The 19899-nt window shown below is 50.1% G+C and overlaps 1 protein-coding gene across 5 annotated transcripts in view; it reads right to left on the bottom strand.

The window, feature by feature from the left end:
* ppargc1a (peroxisome proliferator-activated receptor gamma, coactivator 1 alpha) overlaps positions 1-19041 on the bottom strand; it is a 35261-nt gene extending 16220 nt beyond the window's left edge. Inside the window, exons 1-8 of one of the 5 annotated variants that reach the window (XM_048971019.1) lie at positions 18839-19041; positions 15433-15612; positions 4435-4629; positions 3221-3343; positions 2080-2422; positions 1177-1974; positions 346-391; positions 73-146 (exon numbers count right to left, since the gene is read on the bottom strand). In XM_048971019.1, the coding sequence (XP_048826976.1) occupies positions 73-146; positions 346-391; positions 1177-1974; positions 2080-2422; positions 3221-3343; positions 4435-4629; positions 15433-15612; positions 18839-18886 (1807 nt within the window). In that variant the 5' untranslated portion in view covers positions 18887-19041. Of the gene's footprint in view, positions 1-72; positions 147-345; positions 392-1176; positions 2423-3220; positions 3344-4434; positions 4630-15432; positions 15613-18838 lie in introns of all 5 variants that reach the window. The other 4 variants (XM_048971020.1, XM_048971017.1, XM_048971018.1 and 1 more) reach the window with 4 other exon arrangements.
* Between the last annotated feature and the right edge of the window lie 858 nt (positions 19042-19899).

Genomic DNA, 19899 nt, shown 5'->3' with positions numbered 1-19899 from the left:
CCCCGTCACCGAGAATTAATGGGATAGACACTTGGTAGTCATGTAATTACCCAGAAATGTCGGCTCTCTTACCTGCGGTCCCTGACAGTTCCACGCTCAGTGTGCGTTCAATGGTTTTGTTTTCAAACGGTGATCCCTTGTGGTCACTGAAACAGAAGAGGGACACATTTTGCCACTAGAGTGAAAATGTTGTTTGGTTTTGTTTGCTCAATGGTCTTACAAATGGAAATGAAACGAACTATGTGCCTCAGTTTTTAGTTTGCTTGTTTTTTTTTTTGTTTGCTGGTTTGTTTCGTTTCTGGTTTTCGCTTGTCTATAAAATGTTTGAAAAACTCTCTCACTTACTTTGGAGACTCTGGGGTCAAAGGAAGTGGCAAGATGGTTGGTTTGGCTGTAGAACACAAAGGAGCATGGATAATTATTTAACTAGTCCACACTGAGCGAGGAAGCAATCACTTCCACAACTAAGTTCCAGTCTCAGATCTGATCACTGATAGCGGTGTGGTTAGAAACACAGCCCTATAAGAGTAATGTTCTGAGGTTTATTTTCTTTAATTTTTTAATGTGGTTATTAAATTGGACCCCGATTTTGGCTGAAAATTCATTGTTTGAGGCAGGATGAGGTAATGACATACACATTCTCAATGTGAAACTAACTTGGCTGAGCAGGAAAAACAAAAAAAACAACACAAACCTCGAACAACAAAATGTCTGAAACCTGACTACAAGACTTAGAGGTAATTTTGCATGCAGAGAAACAAAGCAGAAATAGAAAGAAGAGTCAGAGAAGCTTATGCAGTTGCCTGAGGTGCTGATTATCTCCAACTGCAACTAAGGAATGCTTTCCAGTTAAACAACTATGTCATTATTGCAGTGCTTGGCTATACTGGTATACACAAACATTCAGCGCAATCTACCCAGAAATGGGTTGGCTTCAAATGCATTAACGCATTAAGACATAACTGCATCCTCCCGTCCCATTTACAGCGGCTGCTAGTGCTGCGTGAATTGAATGCGCCTTGCATCTACACAGCCTGTTTTTACTCCTGTTTTGACGCACACACTCAGACTGGCTGTTAGGTTTGGATTAATGCAGCGGTTAGTAGGTAGTCAAACTCGGAAGCGGTTAGAGTAGGAGAGGGGAGGAAGGAGGGACAGGGATGCTGCGATGATTACCTAACAACGGAAGGACCTGGTCGCCGGGGTGCCTGCAGAGTGCCTGCGTGTGTAGGTGCGGCTCTTGTGTGACGGAGGGCTCGAGGTCTCCTACAGGAATTACGGAGTCCGGAAAGAGCGGGCTCAGAAAGCCCGGTGAGTATGACACGGGGCCGCCCAAGACATCGCCATCAACATCGTCCTCGGCATGGCCAACCCGCTCCGTATGCCCGACCGTCACCTTCATCACGACCCCTTCACCTAACTCTCTGGCCCGATAGGCTGGCTCGCCTGGACCCTCGGATATTTGGTGTTCTGGGGCGTGCCATCTGGCCTGAAAAAGGCCCTGGCTCCCTGTCATGGCCTCTTTGCCAGCCTGCCTGGAAGACCCATCGCTTTCCCAGGCCCAAGGAAGCATCTTTCTCGCCGGAGGGCTTGCAGACCGACCCCAGTGGCCCAAGGGACGAACCGCCTTCCGGTCTGACGTTAGCAGCTTGCTAAGCAGAGGGTGTTCCGGAGCCTCCCTTTTCCTGATGGTCACCGTGATGTGCCTATCTGCATGTCTGGCCCCGCCCAAGTTCCGGCTAGCCAAAGTGCGGGCCTCCTCACGGCAACGCTCACAGCTGTCAGGCTGACCCGTCTCTCTTGGGGGGAGAGAGTAAGAATGCATGTACCTAATGAACCTAGCGGCAGGCAGGTGCCCCATATCCAGGGAGGACTGCTGACCTGGAGGCCTTCCTTCTCTGCCGGGCGGCCCGTGCTCCGGTCTGGGGCACATGTGGCCGTTCCTACGGGGTCCCGGGGCGACGGGAGAGGGTGCTGCGGGTTCAGACCTTCCCTCAGTGCCGGCCCCACAAACGCAACGGCTCCACCGCCCACCGCTCACGCCTGCCACCCCACATGCTCCAGCAGCCCGGCTCTCACCTCGCTGGGGATGCGACGGCTGCCGCGGAGGCAGAGACGGCACGGGCGCGGGGGGCGGCTTCGTCTTGGAGGAGGACGATGAGCAGGAGGAAGACAGTGAGGAGAAGGAGGATGTGGAAGAGGAGGACGGGGACGACGAGGAAGAGGAGGCTCCTCCAGCTTTGTCCTTGCCGCTGTTGCCGCTGCCGCTGCCGGTTCGGCCGCCTCGCTTTTGGCTTGCTTTGGTCCGCAGCACCTCATCGCTGGCTGTGAGGTACTTCAGCAGCTCGGTACAGGGACGCCTCACTGGCCTGTTCTGCTGCGGGATGGAACTCCTCTGCTTGCCGTTCCAGGGGTTCTCTGTCTGCATCAATTCAAGAACTCAAACTTAACAAGATATGCTTGAAACTATCCCCCTCCCCAACAAAACAGTAGCTGATGCCTGCCACTTGTGCTCCCAGTTTGATCTTGGGGGTGGGGCGAGAGCACAGCCTCCTCAGGGAGCCCTCGAGTCATTCTGCCTCACCGGCGAATGAGTCAAAGCCCCGTTTTAAAATAGACTTCAGAAACACATCAGCGAAATCACAAAATAGCTTTTTCTATATTTGCCAATTTGCAGAACTACACTCGATGTCTCATATCAGCCATGGTCTCGGATTCGCGACTGATTTTTCCCATTTCTGCTTCACGGAAACTTGAGAGATTCGCCCATTTCTGAAACCATCTCCTGCAAAGTGGTACTTAATTTTTAAAAATTATTTTCTGCACCCTCATTGATAATTTAAAACATTCAACTAAAAATGTCTTAAGATATGGTCACTCAGCTTCTGCCCAAAGTTGATGTAAAATACACGCAATTTAAATGAATATACATTTTGTCAGAATTCAGGTTTAAAGGCATAATTCCCTTTAACTGGCTCCTGTGAATAATGTGACAATGATAAGGAAGAGGCGAGACGTTCAGTTTGACGGCTTTCATATGTTTATAATTTCAGTCCATGATAGTGATCCTTTTTTCTTATTATCATCATAAATAGTATTTATTACTGCCTTATTCCAGCATGTAAAATCGTAGGGTTTCATAAAAATTTCATTCTGCTCACAGCAAACCGCAAGCGGCTTATCTGTGGCCTTGCATGGGAGCGGCGCAGCGTGCGGCTACCTTTGCGACGCCGGGCGGCGGTCGGAGCCGCTGGCCGCCTGCCGCATGGCCCTGCGCCTTGCTGCCCGGGTATTGACCGTAGTCGAGCTGCGAGTTAGTGGGCGCCAAGAGAAGCTTCTTCAGCTGCGGAGAGAAGGTGGGACAGGAGGATGAGTGAGTTCTGGCTAAGCATGACCACAGTTGAGGATACCGTCGCAGTCAGTGTCTGACCAACTTTTTCTGAGCAGTGCTGTGGGTGCTGGGTAATCAGGTTTATTTTTGTGGGGGAAAACATGCACTCAAACAGCTCACGCAGGCTCAGATCTTACAAATACGTCCAGCAGCCGCCTGTTGACACAACACAACATCCCCAAAGGGACCGAGTGTCCGAGGCATGTGTCCATGCAACATGGATGTGTGCAAGCGGACCAATGTAAAGCCAAATGAACCAAAACTGAAGCAAAAGAGAGTTTGGCTTCCAGGGCTGACGGCCTACGCTGTCTGCTGATGGAGAATCCCAGCTGTGGGCGGCAGACAGAAAGCCCTCACTACCCACGCTCCTCTGGGGTAAACGAACGGACATGTAGAAGGGCTTTATTTGAATCCAGCCCGCAGTCAGGCTTGATTTAGCACGGCCGGACTCGGACAACCTGCATCGCATGCTGCCTAGCAACGACATACAGCGAACGCAGATGTCCATTTTTGTGACTTAGATTTAGGTTGGGCAATCCTGCCCTGGGGGGGGACAGTCAATTAATTAATTTAACTTGGACAGACAATACCGTCACCTGACTGTAAAGATCAGTGAATGATTCACATGTACGAAAAGCAGGTGATGTCATTTTCTATCCAAATAACGACTATAGTTAATCAGTCGAAGGCTGGGCTTCAATAAAAGACTACAATGCCTACAACTAGCCTGGGATGCGATTGGATACCGTTGGCTTAGATCCACTACCAAGGCCACCCAGGTTAAATCACTTCAAACCAGTGTCCTTGCACCATGACAGCATCTTGCTGAAAGTGTCGCATGCTACCAGAATCGAGAAAACGGAGTCCTGTTCGTTGAAGGCGTATGAAGGACTTTCCTATAGCACCTGTCAACATGATACTTAACCTGAGCCGCTCTAGTTAATTATCCGGCAGTATCATTACCCGCCTTCAGGAGTCCAGGGACAGGAAGTGGATGGAGGTCGTGGGTGGACATTGATCATTTCCAGCTTTAGGTGTCCTACCAGAGACGGCTCCTCGGCTTCCTGCGCAGGTGGCGAGCCGTCGGGCGTGGAGGGACAGCTCTGCTCGCTGGTGTTGGTCACATCCCCGTCCGCCAGGGCCTCGAACGAAGGCAGGCCATCCTCGTCCACCGGGATGCTGTCCAAGGTCTCCGTAAGGACTGCCAGGAGATTGGCCTCATTCTCCTCATCTATCTTCTTAGGAGCGGAAAAGGGGGGGGGGGGGGGGGGAATAGCACGGTTTAAGAGAGTTATGATACTTTTTTTTTTATTTTAGTACCATGTTTTGTTAACATGGAAATATCTTCTTTTCCTGCAATAAACATCCGCATTGCCGCTCCTTTTGAATTCTCTCTCTCTGTGTTTTGCCATGAGTCAGATCAGTCACTCACGCGGAAGGCGCGCGGCTTAGCGGACCAAAATAATACACGCCCAAAGAAACCCATTAGTGCGGCAGACGTGCGCTTACACATCCCGTACAGCCGGGGAACGGGGGGGGGCACGCAAGACAACGGAGAGGAGGCTGACTGGCTTCAATCTCTGACGCTCTCTGCGGAAAGGAGTGATGGCGCGTCGACAAGATGTTCGCTAAAAGTCCCGAGATAAGAAGAATTATGGTGCACTAATGCCGAACAAATGCCGTTAAAAGTATATCAGGAGTCACGGGAGCTGAAGGATTGAGCAAATGAAAATCTGTCACTTCTTTTCTTTGAAGATGCCTTAGCCTATTCATGTTGTATTACAGAGCAAAGTAATAACAGCAAAGATGCACTTTGTTGAGGAAGGTACAGGTTCCAGCATTAAGACTATTGGACAAAATAGGCCAGGTTCCAGTATTAAACCCATAGCACTCAGCTTGGCCAAGTTTCAGCATTATGATCACTGGATAAAACAGATCAGATTCCAGCATAAATCCCACAGGAATCACAAGCCAGGTTCCAGCATTAAGATCTCTGGATAAAACGAATCAGGTTCCACAATCAATCCCCTAGGAATCACAGGCCAGCGTCCAGCATTAAACCCTCTGGACGCCCAGGCCAGGTTCCAGCACCAAACCAAAAAGCACCCAACTAGCATCCCATAGGACTGGCAGGCCAGGTTCTCCTTGGAGGAAAAGCAGTGTACAACATGATCCTTTACAGTCACGCCTCTTTAAGTTTCCATATGGTCACATGCTGTTGGCCACATTTTAAATACACCGAGAAGAGATAAACCTACAGGCAATCTCAAACCGGCCGTGTGCAGGGTGACCGTGTGTGCTGGGTGACCGCGTGTCCTGGGTGACCGCATTTCCAGGGCGACCGCACACCCAGGGTGACCATGTTTCCAGGGTGACCATGTTTCCAGGGTGACCACGTTTCCAGGGTGGTCATGTTTCCAGGGCGACCGCACACCCAGGATGACCATGTTTCCAGGGTGACCACGTTTCCAGGGTGACCACGTTTCCAGGGCGACCGCACACCCAGGATGACCATGTTTCCAGGGTGACCACGTTTCCAGGGTGACCGTGTGCCCAGGATGGTCATGTTTCCACGGTGACCGGGCACCCAGGCTGACTACGTGTTCTACGACATGCTGTACAGAGCCCATACATGGGCACCAGTAATCTCTAGTTAACATTTCAGACTGTTACCCAAAATGCCAGCAGGGGCCTCGCAAAGCTGCTTGTAAGTACTTCCTAGGGAATTAACGTGTAGTTATAATGCAAACACAGAGGCCCAGATCAACACTAAGCGAGCCAGATGCCAACCAGGGGGGTCATGACAGAGGTACCCAAGCGTTGCCATGCCATTCCGGATCATTCCGAGGCACAGCTCCGATACCTGGCCGCCGTGAAAGCGGCCAGTTCTTGTACCCGCTGGGCAGCGCAATTGATGCACGGTGATGCTGTAATGCGCCGTGGCATTCCTCATGCTCGGAGGGATCCGCGTGTGTGCGTCCGAGCATGTCCGTAGTTGTGTGTGTCTCTCTTCATGGGTGTGTGTGCAGAGGCGCGTGAATGTATCTGTGACCCAGTCTGAATATCTATGTATGCATGCGACTCTCTGCATGTGCATTCATGCATGTCTCTTTGCCCCATTAATCTAATGTTTCCCAACCAAGTACAATCTCCATAGCCCAAAATCTAAAACAACATTACATACATGTAACACATATATCTCAGTCTATAGAATCCCTCACCAAAATGATCAGTTTTCTCAGAGTAGAAGCTTCTAGAAAAATAACAACCACTCCCCCCCCCAGCTCTCTCTCTCTCTCTCTCTCTCTCTCTCTCTCTCTCTCTCTCTCTCTCACACACACACACACACACACACACACACACACACACACACACACACACACACACACACACACACGTAGTAAATGGACCTCACAGAATTAAAGAGATCTTAGCAATCAAGAGCTTGCAGTGAGATCACAATATATTAGTCTAATTCAATTCTAAAGGGTGCCATTCACACCATTTTTCTCAAAATGGTTCAATTAGCCATAAAACACCCAGGCAAATGGAGAGCACCTTGATTGCTCCGCCTCTCCCAGCCCCCCCCCCCCCCCCCCACAGAGACAGGAGGCAGACCATCAGCCATTCATCATCAGGTGAGCCCCTTCCTTAACACGGGGGCTGCCGCAAAAACACTCCTCATTCTCGTTCAGTTTCACGAGCCACTCTGTCCTGTTGGTATTCAGCACGTCACCCTGACTCCACGCCCATTAGAGGCCTCAGACGACTGGGAATGGGACCGGGGATCAAATTTCACAACAAAGCGAGAAATATGTGAATAGTTTTAACATCATCTCCTCCGTCCAACAGAGGTCCAACAAACCAAGCAAACTGAGGCTGGATTCTTACAAAAACATCCCTAATCGCTCGTGTGACCAGACCGCACAGTCGCGTTCACATTCTGTCCCAAATACGAAGGGAGAAGGTCCACTCACCTAGAAAATGCGACCAATAAATTGACGAGAGCAGCGCATGGGTGATATTCCCATCTTGACAGTTTAATTGAGGTGCTGCATTTTCCAGGTTTCTAAAGCATTTCCTGCGATGAGGTCAAATGAAAGGGTACGCTTCCCGTACACGCCATCATTGGAATTAGGGACAGGGGGCGACACGTGTGAATCCCACTGAGAAAACGCATTAGATTAGATAAACACATAATGTCATTCCCTATTATTACTCTGGTCACCGATTCCAGGGGAAATAAATCAAAGTTGCCCATGACGAGACAATTGGCCTGCTCGCGAGACGACAGGCACCGGAGGCTCATCTGGGCCCGGCTACCGGGAAAAAAGCATGGGGTCTCCCTGGACCTCGTGTGCAGGGCAGGCTGATGGAGTAAACACACTCTGGCCAGCTATAAACAGCCTCGTCTCCACGGTGATGAAAAGTCCAGTCTCCCGTTCCATCCAAATAAGGCGCTCGGAAGCATCTTTGACCTAACGACCTTCCGACTAAACCCCCCCCCCCCTTTTGAAAACTTCTTAAAAAATAAAAAATGAGGACCCCGCAGCCCAAAATCTCAGAAAATATGATCAATTCCTTCACGGATTAATTTTTGATGGGCCAGTCAGTCCCACCTGCCAAAAAGTGAAATCTAAAAACAGCCCCCCACCCCCGATCCCTGCCGCCCATTCCATCCCCTGGGGCACGCTGACATTCCCAGTCTTCCCTCTGGCTTAACTCGCTGGCCGTAGATAAGGAGAGACAGGGGACCTCTCTGGCCCACTTACACACCAGCGCCTTCGGTGATCCGGTGTGCTGATTTCTGCCGACCTCCGGCTGGCGGCCCAGTGCTGCAGCTCGCCTTTTTTCCACAGATTCCAGCTCCGGTCGGAGCGAAAGTGGAACGAAAGGTCAAAGGTGAGGAGCAGCAAGAACCTGCATGGCCTTTCCTGAAAGCTCTGTGGATGCAATATATAGAAATAAGAACGTTCACTGGTGCCCGTTAAAAACTACAAAAAAAAAACAAGGATAGTACACAGTAAGTCTTCCCTTCTAATGTCCATCTCCCGGGGGTCAGGACTCGGGAAGAGCTCAGTAACTCTCACTCCGTAAATGAGCTCGCGAGCCAAAGGAAGGATTCCTGACAGCCGGCTTGATCTTAGCGGACGACACGTGATCCGCTAACCTGGCAGCAGGATAAGGAGGAGAGAACAAGCCCAGGTCACCGGATTCTGCTGATTCAAACACCTTATTAGTGTGCCAGACCGTTAGAGAAGCGAATCTGACAGCTAAAAGCCTCCCAGAGCCGAGATAAGAGCCGGCAGGGCGAGTCACGCATCGACTGCAGTGGAAAACATGTAAACCATGGTGGCTCATTGGGGAACAAGAGCAGATAAGGTGCAGGGGATGCATCTGACATTGGAGACTGCGGAGCTCCGAGGCGAGCCGCCGATCGGGGTGTCGGAAAGGCAATATTGGGAGATATCATTGGGGGGGGCGGCAGGAGCGCAAGCCGGGAAAAAATATTTTATCGTGCTTTTGTCATGAAGGTCGGCAAATTCCCCAAACTGGCAAAATAAATGAGAAATCCCAGAGGAATTGTGCAGAAGGCCGCTGAATATGATTAAAATTTCAGCTTTCTGCATGACAGAGAAGTGAGGCCTTAACGAGAGGCGATTACACAACATGGCGTCATTTGGAACTCGACGGAAAACACTGCGTTTTGTTTTTTAACACTGAAGCAAAGCCGGGTTGAAGAACAGAAGTGAAAATGAAATTTGATCACTATAGGGGACGAATATTAATTTCGGAACGTGCCAGCAGCACTTATCAACAATTCTAATAGATGTACGAAAATAGCGCGACGGGAAAGTGCGATTTCAAATAACACGTGGAAAACTATTTGCCCAAGCGGGCGGCAGTTAATCCTCTACTGTAAGTGTCCCTTTAAAATAATTAAATGGTGGATGATAGTCATCGCTCGGCAGTGAGAATTTCGAGGTTTCTTCACGCTGTCGCCGTCCACGGTCACGTTTCACTGTATCGTGTGTGAACTGATGGTGGGAGGGGCCAGAGGCTGGCCGAGGGGGCGGGGATTGGATTTGGAGGACAACCCCCTTACTCCTGAAGTGTGCCGTTAGCCTCTGCCCCTGGTAACCTTTCAGGTGTTACCAAAGATGAGTGGCCTTCCGGACGCGAGAAGGGCGGAGGCAGGGCTGGGGGTGGGGTGGGGGGCCCACGCCCACACAGAGCCAGCAGGATCAGGGAGGGAGAAAGTATCAGTTAACAGGACAAAAGTGATAAGATATTGTTATGCAGGAACCAGCGTGTGCAGGGTTACGGACCCAATATCAAAAATTTATGGTAATTGAAACCACAGAATCTTTGGAAATGCAGTCAATTTGATTCAGTAGCGAAAGGTCACACTATTCAATTCACACTGGAGTCGGAGTACAATAAAGAGAAAACACCTGAAAGCAAATCACCTTATCAGCATCCAGACCTCGGCACTTACACACTACATAAAAGCTATTTGCTGATTACTAAATAAACGCATTACCTTTTACCTTGACGTCTCACCCCCCCCCTCCCCCAACCCCCCTGAACAGCATGCATTCAGAGGCAGCCTTGCTGGAGCCTTGACTTTGTAAAGAGATTAAGCAGCAGTGCTTTAATACACCTTCTAATTGCGCTCCTCAGACCACGGCACTCGTCGCACACTGCAGACACACTTAAAAGAACTTGGCAGGACCATAAATAGTTCTATCTGCAGCACCAAAGATATCTGTATCTCCAGAACCCAGGAATGAGCATCAATGGATGTGTGTAAGCGGGTGCCGGCCAGCGGAGGATTCGTCTGCAGCATCAAACAAAGGCTGAAGGATTAAAAATGAAAGGGGGGGGGGGGGGCTGGCATTCCGACAGCCTGAACTCGGCACACGCAAACAGCCAAACACAAATGGAGGGTGGAGGAGTTAACTATCCAGATGAGAGTGAACAGTGAGCATTTGTCCCCAGTGCACCTTTAAGGAAAGGAACGTGTCACCTTACCTCCCCCCACAAAAGGTGTCACAACAGTAATATTTTCCGGTTTCTTCTTTAAGCCCATTATGAAACGTTGCAAAAAAACTGCACATCACATGGGGGGTGGGGGGAGAATAACGCAGAATCGCAGTTTTCCTGCAACCGCCGTGTCCTCGGTCCTCGCTTTGCATTTAGCTTCTCCCTGGCTCCAGGTATCGTCTCACGTTCACCTGGCTCTCACTTCCGCGCCTGATTCATCCGCCACGTTCGGTCTTGGATTTCAAGTCAGTCACCTTTCGGAAAACAAACACCCGTGCCGGACTCAACGGAAGCTCCGGAAAAAGGAGCCGCATATTAATTGGACCTTCCATCTGATACCTCTTTCCTGATCCGAAGGCGTTTGTCGGACTATTCCCACGAAACGTGTGCCGTGACTGACAATAAGATGGAGCCCTTGATCTGAGGAACCCGCCCTGACCTGCAGCAGTTTGGCAGTTAGCCTGTCGCTGGGCACTGTCAACAACACCACCACGTGCCCACTGTGCTCTTTGCAAAGGCTGTAACCACGGGTAGTGCACTGCCTCTGCTCAGCACCACTAAGAGAACATCGCCACTGCGTCTCTTACGGTGTGCTTGCTGGTCTTCTGGAGATGAGTGTGGCCGTTTGGCGATGTGACGACGGTAATAGGAGACGGCAACGGACACTGAAGGGAACATCTGCAGAACATTTGAAGCCTTCACCTTGACGTCAGCCTACGGGTGGAAAGAATGAGATGCGAGGATCCAGCCAGGTCACGGCCAACCTCCAGAGCCAGGGACACCCAAAGAGCTTCCATGGGGCTGATGGGTTAATAGCCACCCAGCGAGTCACCGCACAGTGACACCCCCACGATGCCTCTACAGGTGAGGGAGGGGAGGAACGGTGAAAGACGGATTCCTCTCCATATCTTGTTAGCGCCCTCGTGCATTCAGATGGAGCCCGAGTGAGAGGTATCCCACGGCGCAAAAGCTCTCAGAATTCGGCACCCATGGGGGGGAATACACATGCCGCCATCTTTATCAGTTTTCTGCTTCCTCGCGGGAAGGGAACGACCAGACAACGTGGCTTATTGGCTTAGTGCTCGTGGCCAGGTTACAGCGCTCCTGAAAAGCTCTTAAAGCAGATTACATGCTCATCTAAAAATACCCCCCCCCCAACCCCCTGCCTGCCCGTTCCCCCTCCCAGAGCGTTACAACTATCAATCCACTACATGTAAACACAACCACCTGATATTTAATGTGCTAAACAGCTCCGGAAATCCCCGGAAGACCCCAGCTAAGCCCCCAGCGGCTGTCTCCAGGGGACAGCTCTTGGTGTGATGTGACTCTGCCTGAGAGACAGCCCTGCCGGAAGACTCAGAGTCAGCAGCCTGGACCCTCAGAGGGATGCTTGGGGGGGAGGCAGGATGCAGGAAGAACAGGGACTCCGGGACATTGCAGGCAGTAGTGAAGGAACAAATAGGATGGACAGGCGACCAGGAGGACCAGGTCCGACTCTTGGTGTCACAGCGTGTCCTCCAGCAGGGGAGCTGAAGACTTCCATAAACAGCGGAGCCCCCCCCCCTCCCCCCAAAGCCGGCAGAGTCACCACAGGTTCTGGCAGGGGACAGGTGAGCCCCCCCAACCCCAGTGTGAGGAGGATAATCCGGCCCTGGTCTCCGTCCACTCAGGTGGGTGCGATTACAAATCGCCGCAGCCCTAATCCCCAGTGGCCAGGCACCATGGGAGCGTGTCCGTGGGGGGGGGCGGGGGGGCCTAATTAACTCACTCTGTTTCCATACACAGTCCCAGGGGATGAGGGAAGGGCACTCGCCTACTGCAAGTGCTGACTTGTCCCCCATTTCCTGTCCCTCCACGGCTGGCTGCTCCCTTTTTAATGCCCCCACCCCCTGCCACCCACCGTAGATTTTAAACTTTAACACCGTTTGAGCAGGACGGGCCCAGGAGAGCCACGGGCCACTTCGGAAAAACAAAGGTGGGGGCCCGGGCACAGGAGCGGAATTGACAGCCACTTAAAAGATAAGACAGAGTGCGGCAGGATGGCCCGGCACTGCCGGAATGCCCAAACAGCCCCCTCCCTGTCTGCCCCCCCCCGCCGTGGCTGCTGCGGTGCCGCTTTTAAATAACTCCATCTGACACTCAATATTCTCGACTGTGTCAATATGCAGGGTCCCGAAAAATGGGACCCCTCCCAGCCCACCCCACCCAGCCCACCCCACCCCCTTTCCAGGCTGTCCGCCTGAGAAAATCTGAATTATACAGCACGGTGTGATAATCCGGCACCCCCCCCTCCCACCGCATGCGCCCCCCCCCCGGCGGCGGCGGAGGCTATTGGTGGCACACTTTGAAATGTCAGCATAAATTTGCAGAGCAAACAACGGAGAGAACAAAGAGGCCTGGATCACGACGTGTTTGAAGGTGGGGGGGGGGGGGGGGCGCACTAATCAATCCACAGGACAGTCCCGTTATGCTGATTGCCAGAGAGCGTGAGCAGGAAGCAGCCAGGAAGTAGGACTGACCCAACGTAGCTGCAGGCCCCCCCCTCAGCGGCTAATCCACCGGGCCTCACAGGAGCCGCAGCTTGGCCCGGATGATACCAGTAATGCCCTAAATCCCTGCATCTGCTCCCTGCCCCTCAGTGATCCCTAGGCAAATGTAAAGGTGTGTCTGTCCCGCGCTGCCATCCCCCCCCCCACTTCACAAAGCACAAAAAGAAAAAGGGCTTCACTTCCGGGTATCGGTGAGACTGCACGTCCCTTACGATGTGGGTCTGTAGCTGTTGGGAAAACTCTGGGCCTGCATAGTACGGATTCCCCGGCCCAAAATATCAGCCCAATGTGAGAAGACCCATCTGAACCGCGGCTCATTTTAACTCTGATTCTCTTACACTGATAATGATAGCTCTGCCATTCCCTGCAGGTGTTACAGTCCTCAGAGGCGGAGGGGGGGGGGAAGTAGGCCATCAAAATTCCCCGGTGTTCGCTAAAATGTTTCTTTGAATCGCCGGCATTTTGTTGACGCTCCCTCGTCGGTTCACTCCTGCAAACCTTCACCCCTCAGCAATAACCCAGCCGTGCGGTTCGAAGCGGCGATCTCTCCAGAACACATAAATAAATACATCAGCTACCTGTATCTAATCTCCAACATCTCCAAGCTGCCTGCTTACACATTGAAAAGTGCTTTTTAATTTTCCATGTTCTGTTACGCCAGTGAAGAGCGCAAACATGCCTGCGATGGCTCGGCCACCCCCACCATCCCCACCCCCCCCCACCCCCTCAGGCAACTCATGAATTAATAAGCAGCAAGTAAAACACTCAGATTCCACATATACCTTGTCTTTCTGCGGGTTTTACAGTTCGATTGGCCACATGCAATGCCAACAGGACATTACTCTGCCGTGAGACCACCATATGCCCTGGTTCTCAGCCAAAATTGTATTTTTAGCCATAAGGGCAAGTTTAGAACTGTGAGAAATGGCCCTGAACCATCATCTGCCAACCATTTCTATCTTCAGCTATTACCCTTGGATCAAAAATTTTAAATAGCTTTAACTGGCTCCCCCTGGTGGAAGGAGGGTGAAAAACAAGCTGCATCTCCAGCAGCTCATTTTCCAGACCACATTCCTCCAAGCCCACCTGTAACATGCACACAGACCAACAGGTTGTGAATTAGGGCATATGCAGCATGCGACACAGCGCCCCTGTCTACCTGATGGACTATCCAGGACAGCATTTGGGTTCAAGCTGGGGTAAGATGGGGTGTAGTACCACTGCTGGACCATAGGGGAAGCAGAGAGCAACCCTGCATTCTCAGGGCAGGATGTGGTGCCCCCCCCCCCCAGAAATCATATACGTATTATCTAATTAGCAAGCAGCTCTGCTCTGTATTTTTTGGTTTTTCGTGTTTTTGCGTTTCAGTTATTCAAAAAAAAACCCAAAAAACCCTCAGAGTCGAAGGGAAACCCAAAGTGTCTGAACACAACGTTCCGATGAATCAGCACTGACAACTCAGCCCCTACGCTGGGAGGTCCCCTCCTGTCCTGCTCAACCCCCCCGGGCAATGCCTCACAGAGAGCATCACATCACATTACACGGCTAGCTACAGCTATGGGGAATGGAGGGCACTGAGGGGTTGGGGGGTAGTTTACGTCAGGGCACAAGGTCAGCCTGGAGCAAAACCGTGTTTACCTGTCACTCAAAGAGCACTACCCCCCCCAGCTGAGCAGAACAGAACTGACCGGAAAGCCAAAAAACAAACTTGACCTGAAACATCCTATAATAAGCGGAATAATTACTCATACGCTGCCATCCATGCATCTGTCCCAACTTCAGAAATAATTGGCAGCAAGCCGCTCGTTAATTCAGATGAGATGACGTTCGACTTGTTTCCTGAACTTTGGTATGGAGACGCGGCAGAAGGCCCAGGCAGTTAAAGATTTACCGCGGCCATTTATATTTCACAACATGAACTATAATCAGGGGCGGATTTTAATTCCATGCTTCCCCATCCCCGTGAGAAGACAGTGGGGCTGGATTCTGAATAAATGACGGCAAGTCTGATAAACCTACATCGGCATGAAGACAGGCTTCAGGTGAAAGATCGCACCCATATTGGCCAACGTTATCTCCAGCGGCAATGTTTCACTTTGAACTTTTGGAGATAAAAAAAAAACAGAGTTCTGTTTGTAAACGAGCCAGACGTACCACGTTTCCTTTTTTGCCAAAGAGTTTTCAAACATACCATGAGTATCAGCTTATCAGTATTCAGCAGTATTCCGCAAAATCCAAATATAAGTATAATTTTGCTATTTGAAATGCATTTGATTTGCTTTGATTGAGTCCTTTGGCAAATGATATGGGAAACAAAAAATATATGATTCATGCAACGGGCAGACAAATGCACATATAAAACAACTGTGTAAACTTATAACAAATGAAAATAAATAGTGGAGAAAAAAAAATTCCTTTTACATCATCACTGTTATGTGTTCTTACCTCAAACAGATTCGCCGCCTCATTGCCGTACTGACTGGAAATGACTTCTGATTGGTCGCTATACCACTTGAATCCGCCCAGAAAACTGTCTGCATCCAGGTCACTAACATCTAATTCGGAGAGGTCAAGTTCTGGGAGGTCTGGGCAGAGAGGTTGGTCTTCACCGACCAAGGCGGCACACTGTAGGGACAGAGGCGGGGAAGGAAGGGGGTGTGTCACTGAAAGAGCGTCATTAGAGCACAGGGGGACGTTTGGTTTCAGGTTTCCTTGGGAGGATACACCTGAAATCTTTCACCTGTTTATAGCCATTCTTCCTCGTTTTTCCAAAACTAACAACTGTAGACACATTTTCCCCAAGTGTCTAGCCCAAAAATCCACATTTGAGCAGAAAGGATTTATCGCACGTGTTAATAAACGATTAATTCATTATGCTAATTCTTGCAGTGCCACAGAACTCAGACAATATGCATGTGCCCACTCTTGCAACCGATTGGCTGTGCGTGTTGAGGCCCCGCCCACAGTGGCACAGCTACATACAGCACAGCTGTTGCACCCACATACCCCCCCCCCCCCCACATACTGAGGTGGAGAATTTATTTTTCGTTCTTACCCAACCGCACATGGAGCCGGCCTTTCCAAAGACCGCCTGCTGACATTTCCTGATTTGCGGCCTGCTTTTGAGCAAGTCTGACCAACAGCTGCTATCCCACTCTTCCAGTTTGACGGGCAAGACCCTTTGACACTTAGACTGGAGGGCCCGAATATCAGAGAGACATCAGGGATGGCCCACGGGGGGGCTTTTTCATTTTTATGACCCCCCCCCAATACTCAGTGTAAACAGATTACGTTACATCCTTTCCATTAAAATCACTACTATTTATTCGTGTCAAAGATGCTAACCAGCAAGTGACTCCTTACTAAGTGTTTATGCTATATATTTAGGCATTTAAATCCTAAAACAAACTTAAATTAAGAAAATAAACCCAAATTAAACGATCCATGGTAAAGCAGACAGGAGTGTTCTGATGCTGAACCCCCTGAACAACCCCCCCCCCCCCCCGCCTCTCCCCGGATGCCCCCCCAGGGGTCACTCATGGTCAAACTGCACCGTCACACACAGAGGGAGATGTGTGTCATGTATGGTGTCCCCCACTCCACAGGTAGCATGCCCCCCCAGGAGTGTGCGGCTGGCCGTCACATCATCATCGGCTGCCACATGTGACAAAGGCTAAGGGGGAGGGGGGGGAGATAGCGGCTGTGTAATAAACACAACACATGCCCAGCTGGTGTGATGTCAGCTGCAGTTGTCACCTTGTGACAGGACCTGGGTTATCTTCAAGGGAAAGGTCCCCGAATCTCACACTCCACCAACACCCGTGGCTGGCACTGCTCGCCTTCAAGGGGGTTTATTTCGAACGCGGAATGCCTCGCCACTATTTGCCCGGCCAAATGTCTTCCAGGGGGAAGGCTTGGCACATCAACCGGCACAAATGGGGTGAAAGTTCAGCTGGGGGCAGTAGCTACATGTAGGAGGCATGCAGAACGGCAGGCTAGCTAATACACGGGGACACAGAAGGCGTCCCGCAGCACAGCCGCTATGTGTGTGCCGTAATCACCGATGCCGGAGTGCGCATTCACCACCCGAGCCACGGTCTGCCCCTAGGCTGTGATTAGATGCTGATTAATTGCGGCCCACAAGCCCACCAAACAAACAAGAAGACATCACTTCATTGAGGAATAATAATAATAAAAAAAAAAATCGGGCACTTAAAAAAAGATTTTATATTATGTATACAGGAAAAATTCCTGAAAAGGAAAATTTCCATTCAGTCTTCTGATTGGCCTCTTCTAAGGACACTAATGGAGCGGCGGGGAGGAGGTGGGGATGTACTCGCTTAGCTCCAACGCAACTCGCACAGAGGTCGCCTATAGCAGCGGGGCTGCGGCCAGATGACGAGCACCGCGGAGCTGCCAGACAGTCCTCACTGTGGCAGCCTTTAATAATTAGACTGCGTGATTTACACTTCAACCAGTACAATGCCTGCTGCTGGACCAGTGGCCATTTCAGCAACACCACCAGACGTCAGCAGAGCTGATTCCGCCACTGGGGGGGTTGCTTTCGTCAAGGCAGACTTATTGACTTGAAGGCAATTAAAGCACTGATCTTCTATCGCAAAAAAAGGCAAGAACATATACAAAGCCTTTTTGATGCAAACGTTCGATGACGGAAGCGTCACATCCCACGTTTTGGGGGGGAAATGGATTCTGTCCGCAAAACACAAAATAATGTTGCACGAAACGAAACACTATAATTACTGTCCAAAAAAGGAACGACTGTTATGAAAAGCACAGTTACGACAGTGCAGGCGTCGGTCTCGATAATGTTATTCCGTATATCTCCGCTTAGAAGGCGATAATTAATGAACATCATGCAAATAACAAGCCAACTTATCCCACTGACCACATGCCAAATACGGCACTGGTCATACGCACACTGTAACATTAATAACACCCATGCCCAAGATTTTAGGCTACAGATGATGCGCCGTAATGTGTGTTTGGGATGGTAGGACACTGAATACCGCAGCATTAAGACCATCTGAAGTATTTTTACCCTTATTTCGCGATGCCATACAACCTGCAAACAGCTTTATTTCAGGAGAATACCTCTCTCGGTATGTCGAAAACGAATAGTAAACCTTGTCGTTTCCTTACCACATTACCAAAGTAGGGAGATTTTTAATGCCACCGGGGCACGCTTTATATTTAAATGACACTATTTGACTTTTTCAGTCCCTTGTAGATGATGTCCTACAGCGCCGTCCAGAATAATAAAACATGCGTTTCTTCTGTTTTTTTAATGAATAAGTGGCCATTTGTAAGATCGCTGCCGACCGAGATAAAAAGTTGCACTGTACAGATCCCGACTTAAAAATATTTTTTGGCACTCCGCCGCACCAAGTGTCACTGGAAAGACTTCGCGATCGCTTTCGTGTCACGCTATTCGCACGGAGGATACAAACCGCAGATGGAAAGACTCCCGTAGGCATGTAAACATACTTTCCAATTGCGAGGCACCATAAGCAGCACACGGAGTCAGCCACAAGCGAGCTCCGGCGCAACGCTGCACTGTATACCGCTACAGCAATCATAAGGTGAGGAAACAGCGCATTTGCAAAGTGACAACAACAAAAAGGGAAAAAGAAAAAAGCCGTTTTACTTTCCCTCCGCTGCTTATATTCCTACGCTTTGTATTATATTTATTTCCTCATCGTGTCTTCGGCACTGCGGGATAAAATGCACAGATCATGCGAGGCATCGGCGACACTAGCGCTGCACACTCCGTGGTCCATCTTCGCTAAATTGACTGGCGACCAACAGTTGAGAGCCGGGGTGCGCTGCTCACCTCCAGTTCCGTCCACACGGAGTCCTGATTACACCTGTCCCACGCCATCCAGACACTGAATGGCGCTCGGAGAGTCAAAATCGGCCGAGAGGAAATCCACCCGCTCCGCCACTTGCGCTCACTCAGGGAACTGCCCCCCTTACTGGGAATGAACTAGAGGCACCTGTCTTACAACCGCTCGCCGTCACATGACAAAGCTATTAAAAGTAGGCAGGGGAGTAACTCTGTGAAGCTCCCCCCTCCCTAGTACTCATCAATGACGTGCGAACCAACAGGCGGGGTCTGCCGAGTGCCTAGTAAATCTTCGGTCCAACATTTTTCCACAATTTTAGCACCTTTGATATTAAATACATTTCAAAGGCGGTTTACAGGCGCCGCCAGTGTGCTGAGAGGAATCCAGCCGAAAATCCAATTCTGCATGACCGAAAGCCGCAACAGTGAATTTAAATATTCATAGTGTAGCCTATATTTTATTTTGCAAATAACATACTGTATGTAGGCGGATTTCAATATGAAGACAGGACAGCGCTTGAAAATGTATGCGCTAAACATAGGCGGAGACGGAGGTTATTTTAGTCGGTTACTATGCGAATACTGTTAAGTCACAGTGAACATCTTGCTAACCTCGTTTTTTTTCTGGGAATGTGAATTATTAGCTTGTATTATATTAACTAAACACTTGCTCGACTGGTTACGCAGAAAACCTTTTTTTAAACTGAAAAACAGAAACAAGTGTCGATGCAACATTTTGACCATCATAAACACGTGTCTTTATGGCAACTGTTCAAGGTAAATAAGTCGGAATGGTGTGCGTCTATTCGCAAATGCACGAATATTGTTCTCTCTTTTGCAGACAGGTTTCCTGAAACTGCCGGATCGGAGTACTGAAATACCTCCAATGGTACCGCGTCGGGCAGCGCTGTTTATACGATATTCACGCGTTCGCGTTACGCACGTAATGTGCTAATCCACAGAAAGTGCTGCGGATGATGTTTAAGGAAGTGTGCTGCTGCTTCGCCTCTCGATGCACTGCGATTTACTTGGCGATTTATTAATGCATA

The sequence above is a fragment of the Brienomyrus brachyistius genome, chromosome 12, assembly GCF_023856365.1.
Source record: "Brienomyrus brachyistius isolate T26 chromosome 12, BBRACH_0.4, whole genome shotgun sequence".
Lineage (NCBI taxonomy): Eukaryota > Metazoa > Chordata > Actinopteri > Osteoglossiformes > Mormyridae > Brienomyrus > Brienomyrus brachyistius.
This window is presented reverse-complemented; position numbering and strand designations above follow the sequence as displayed.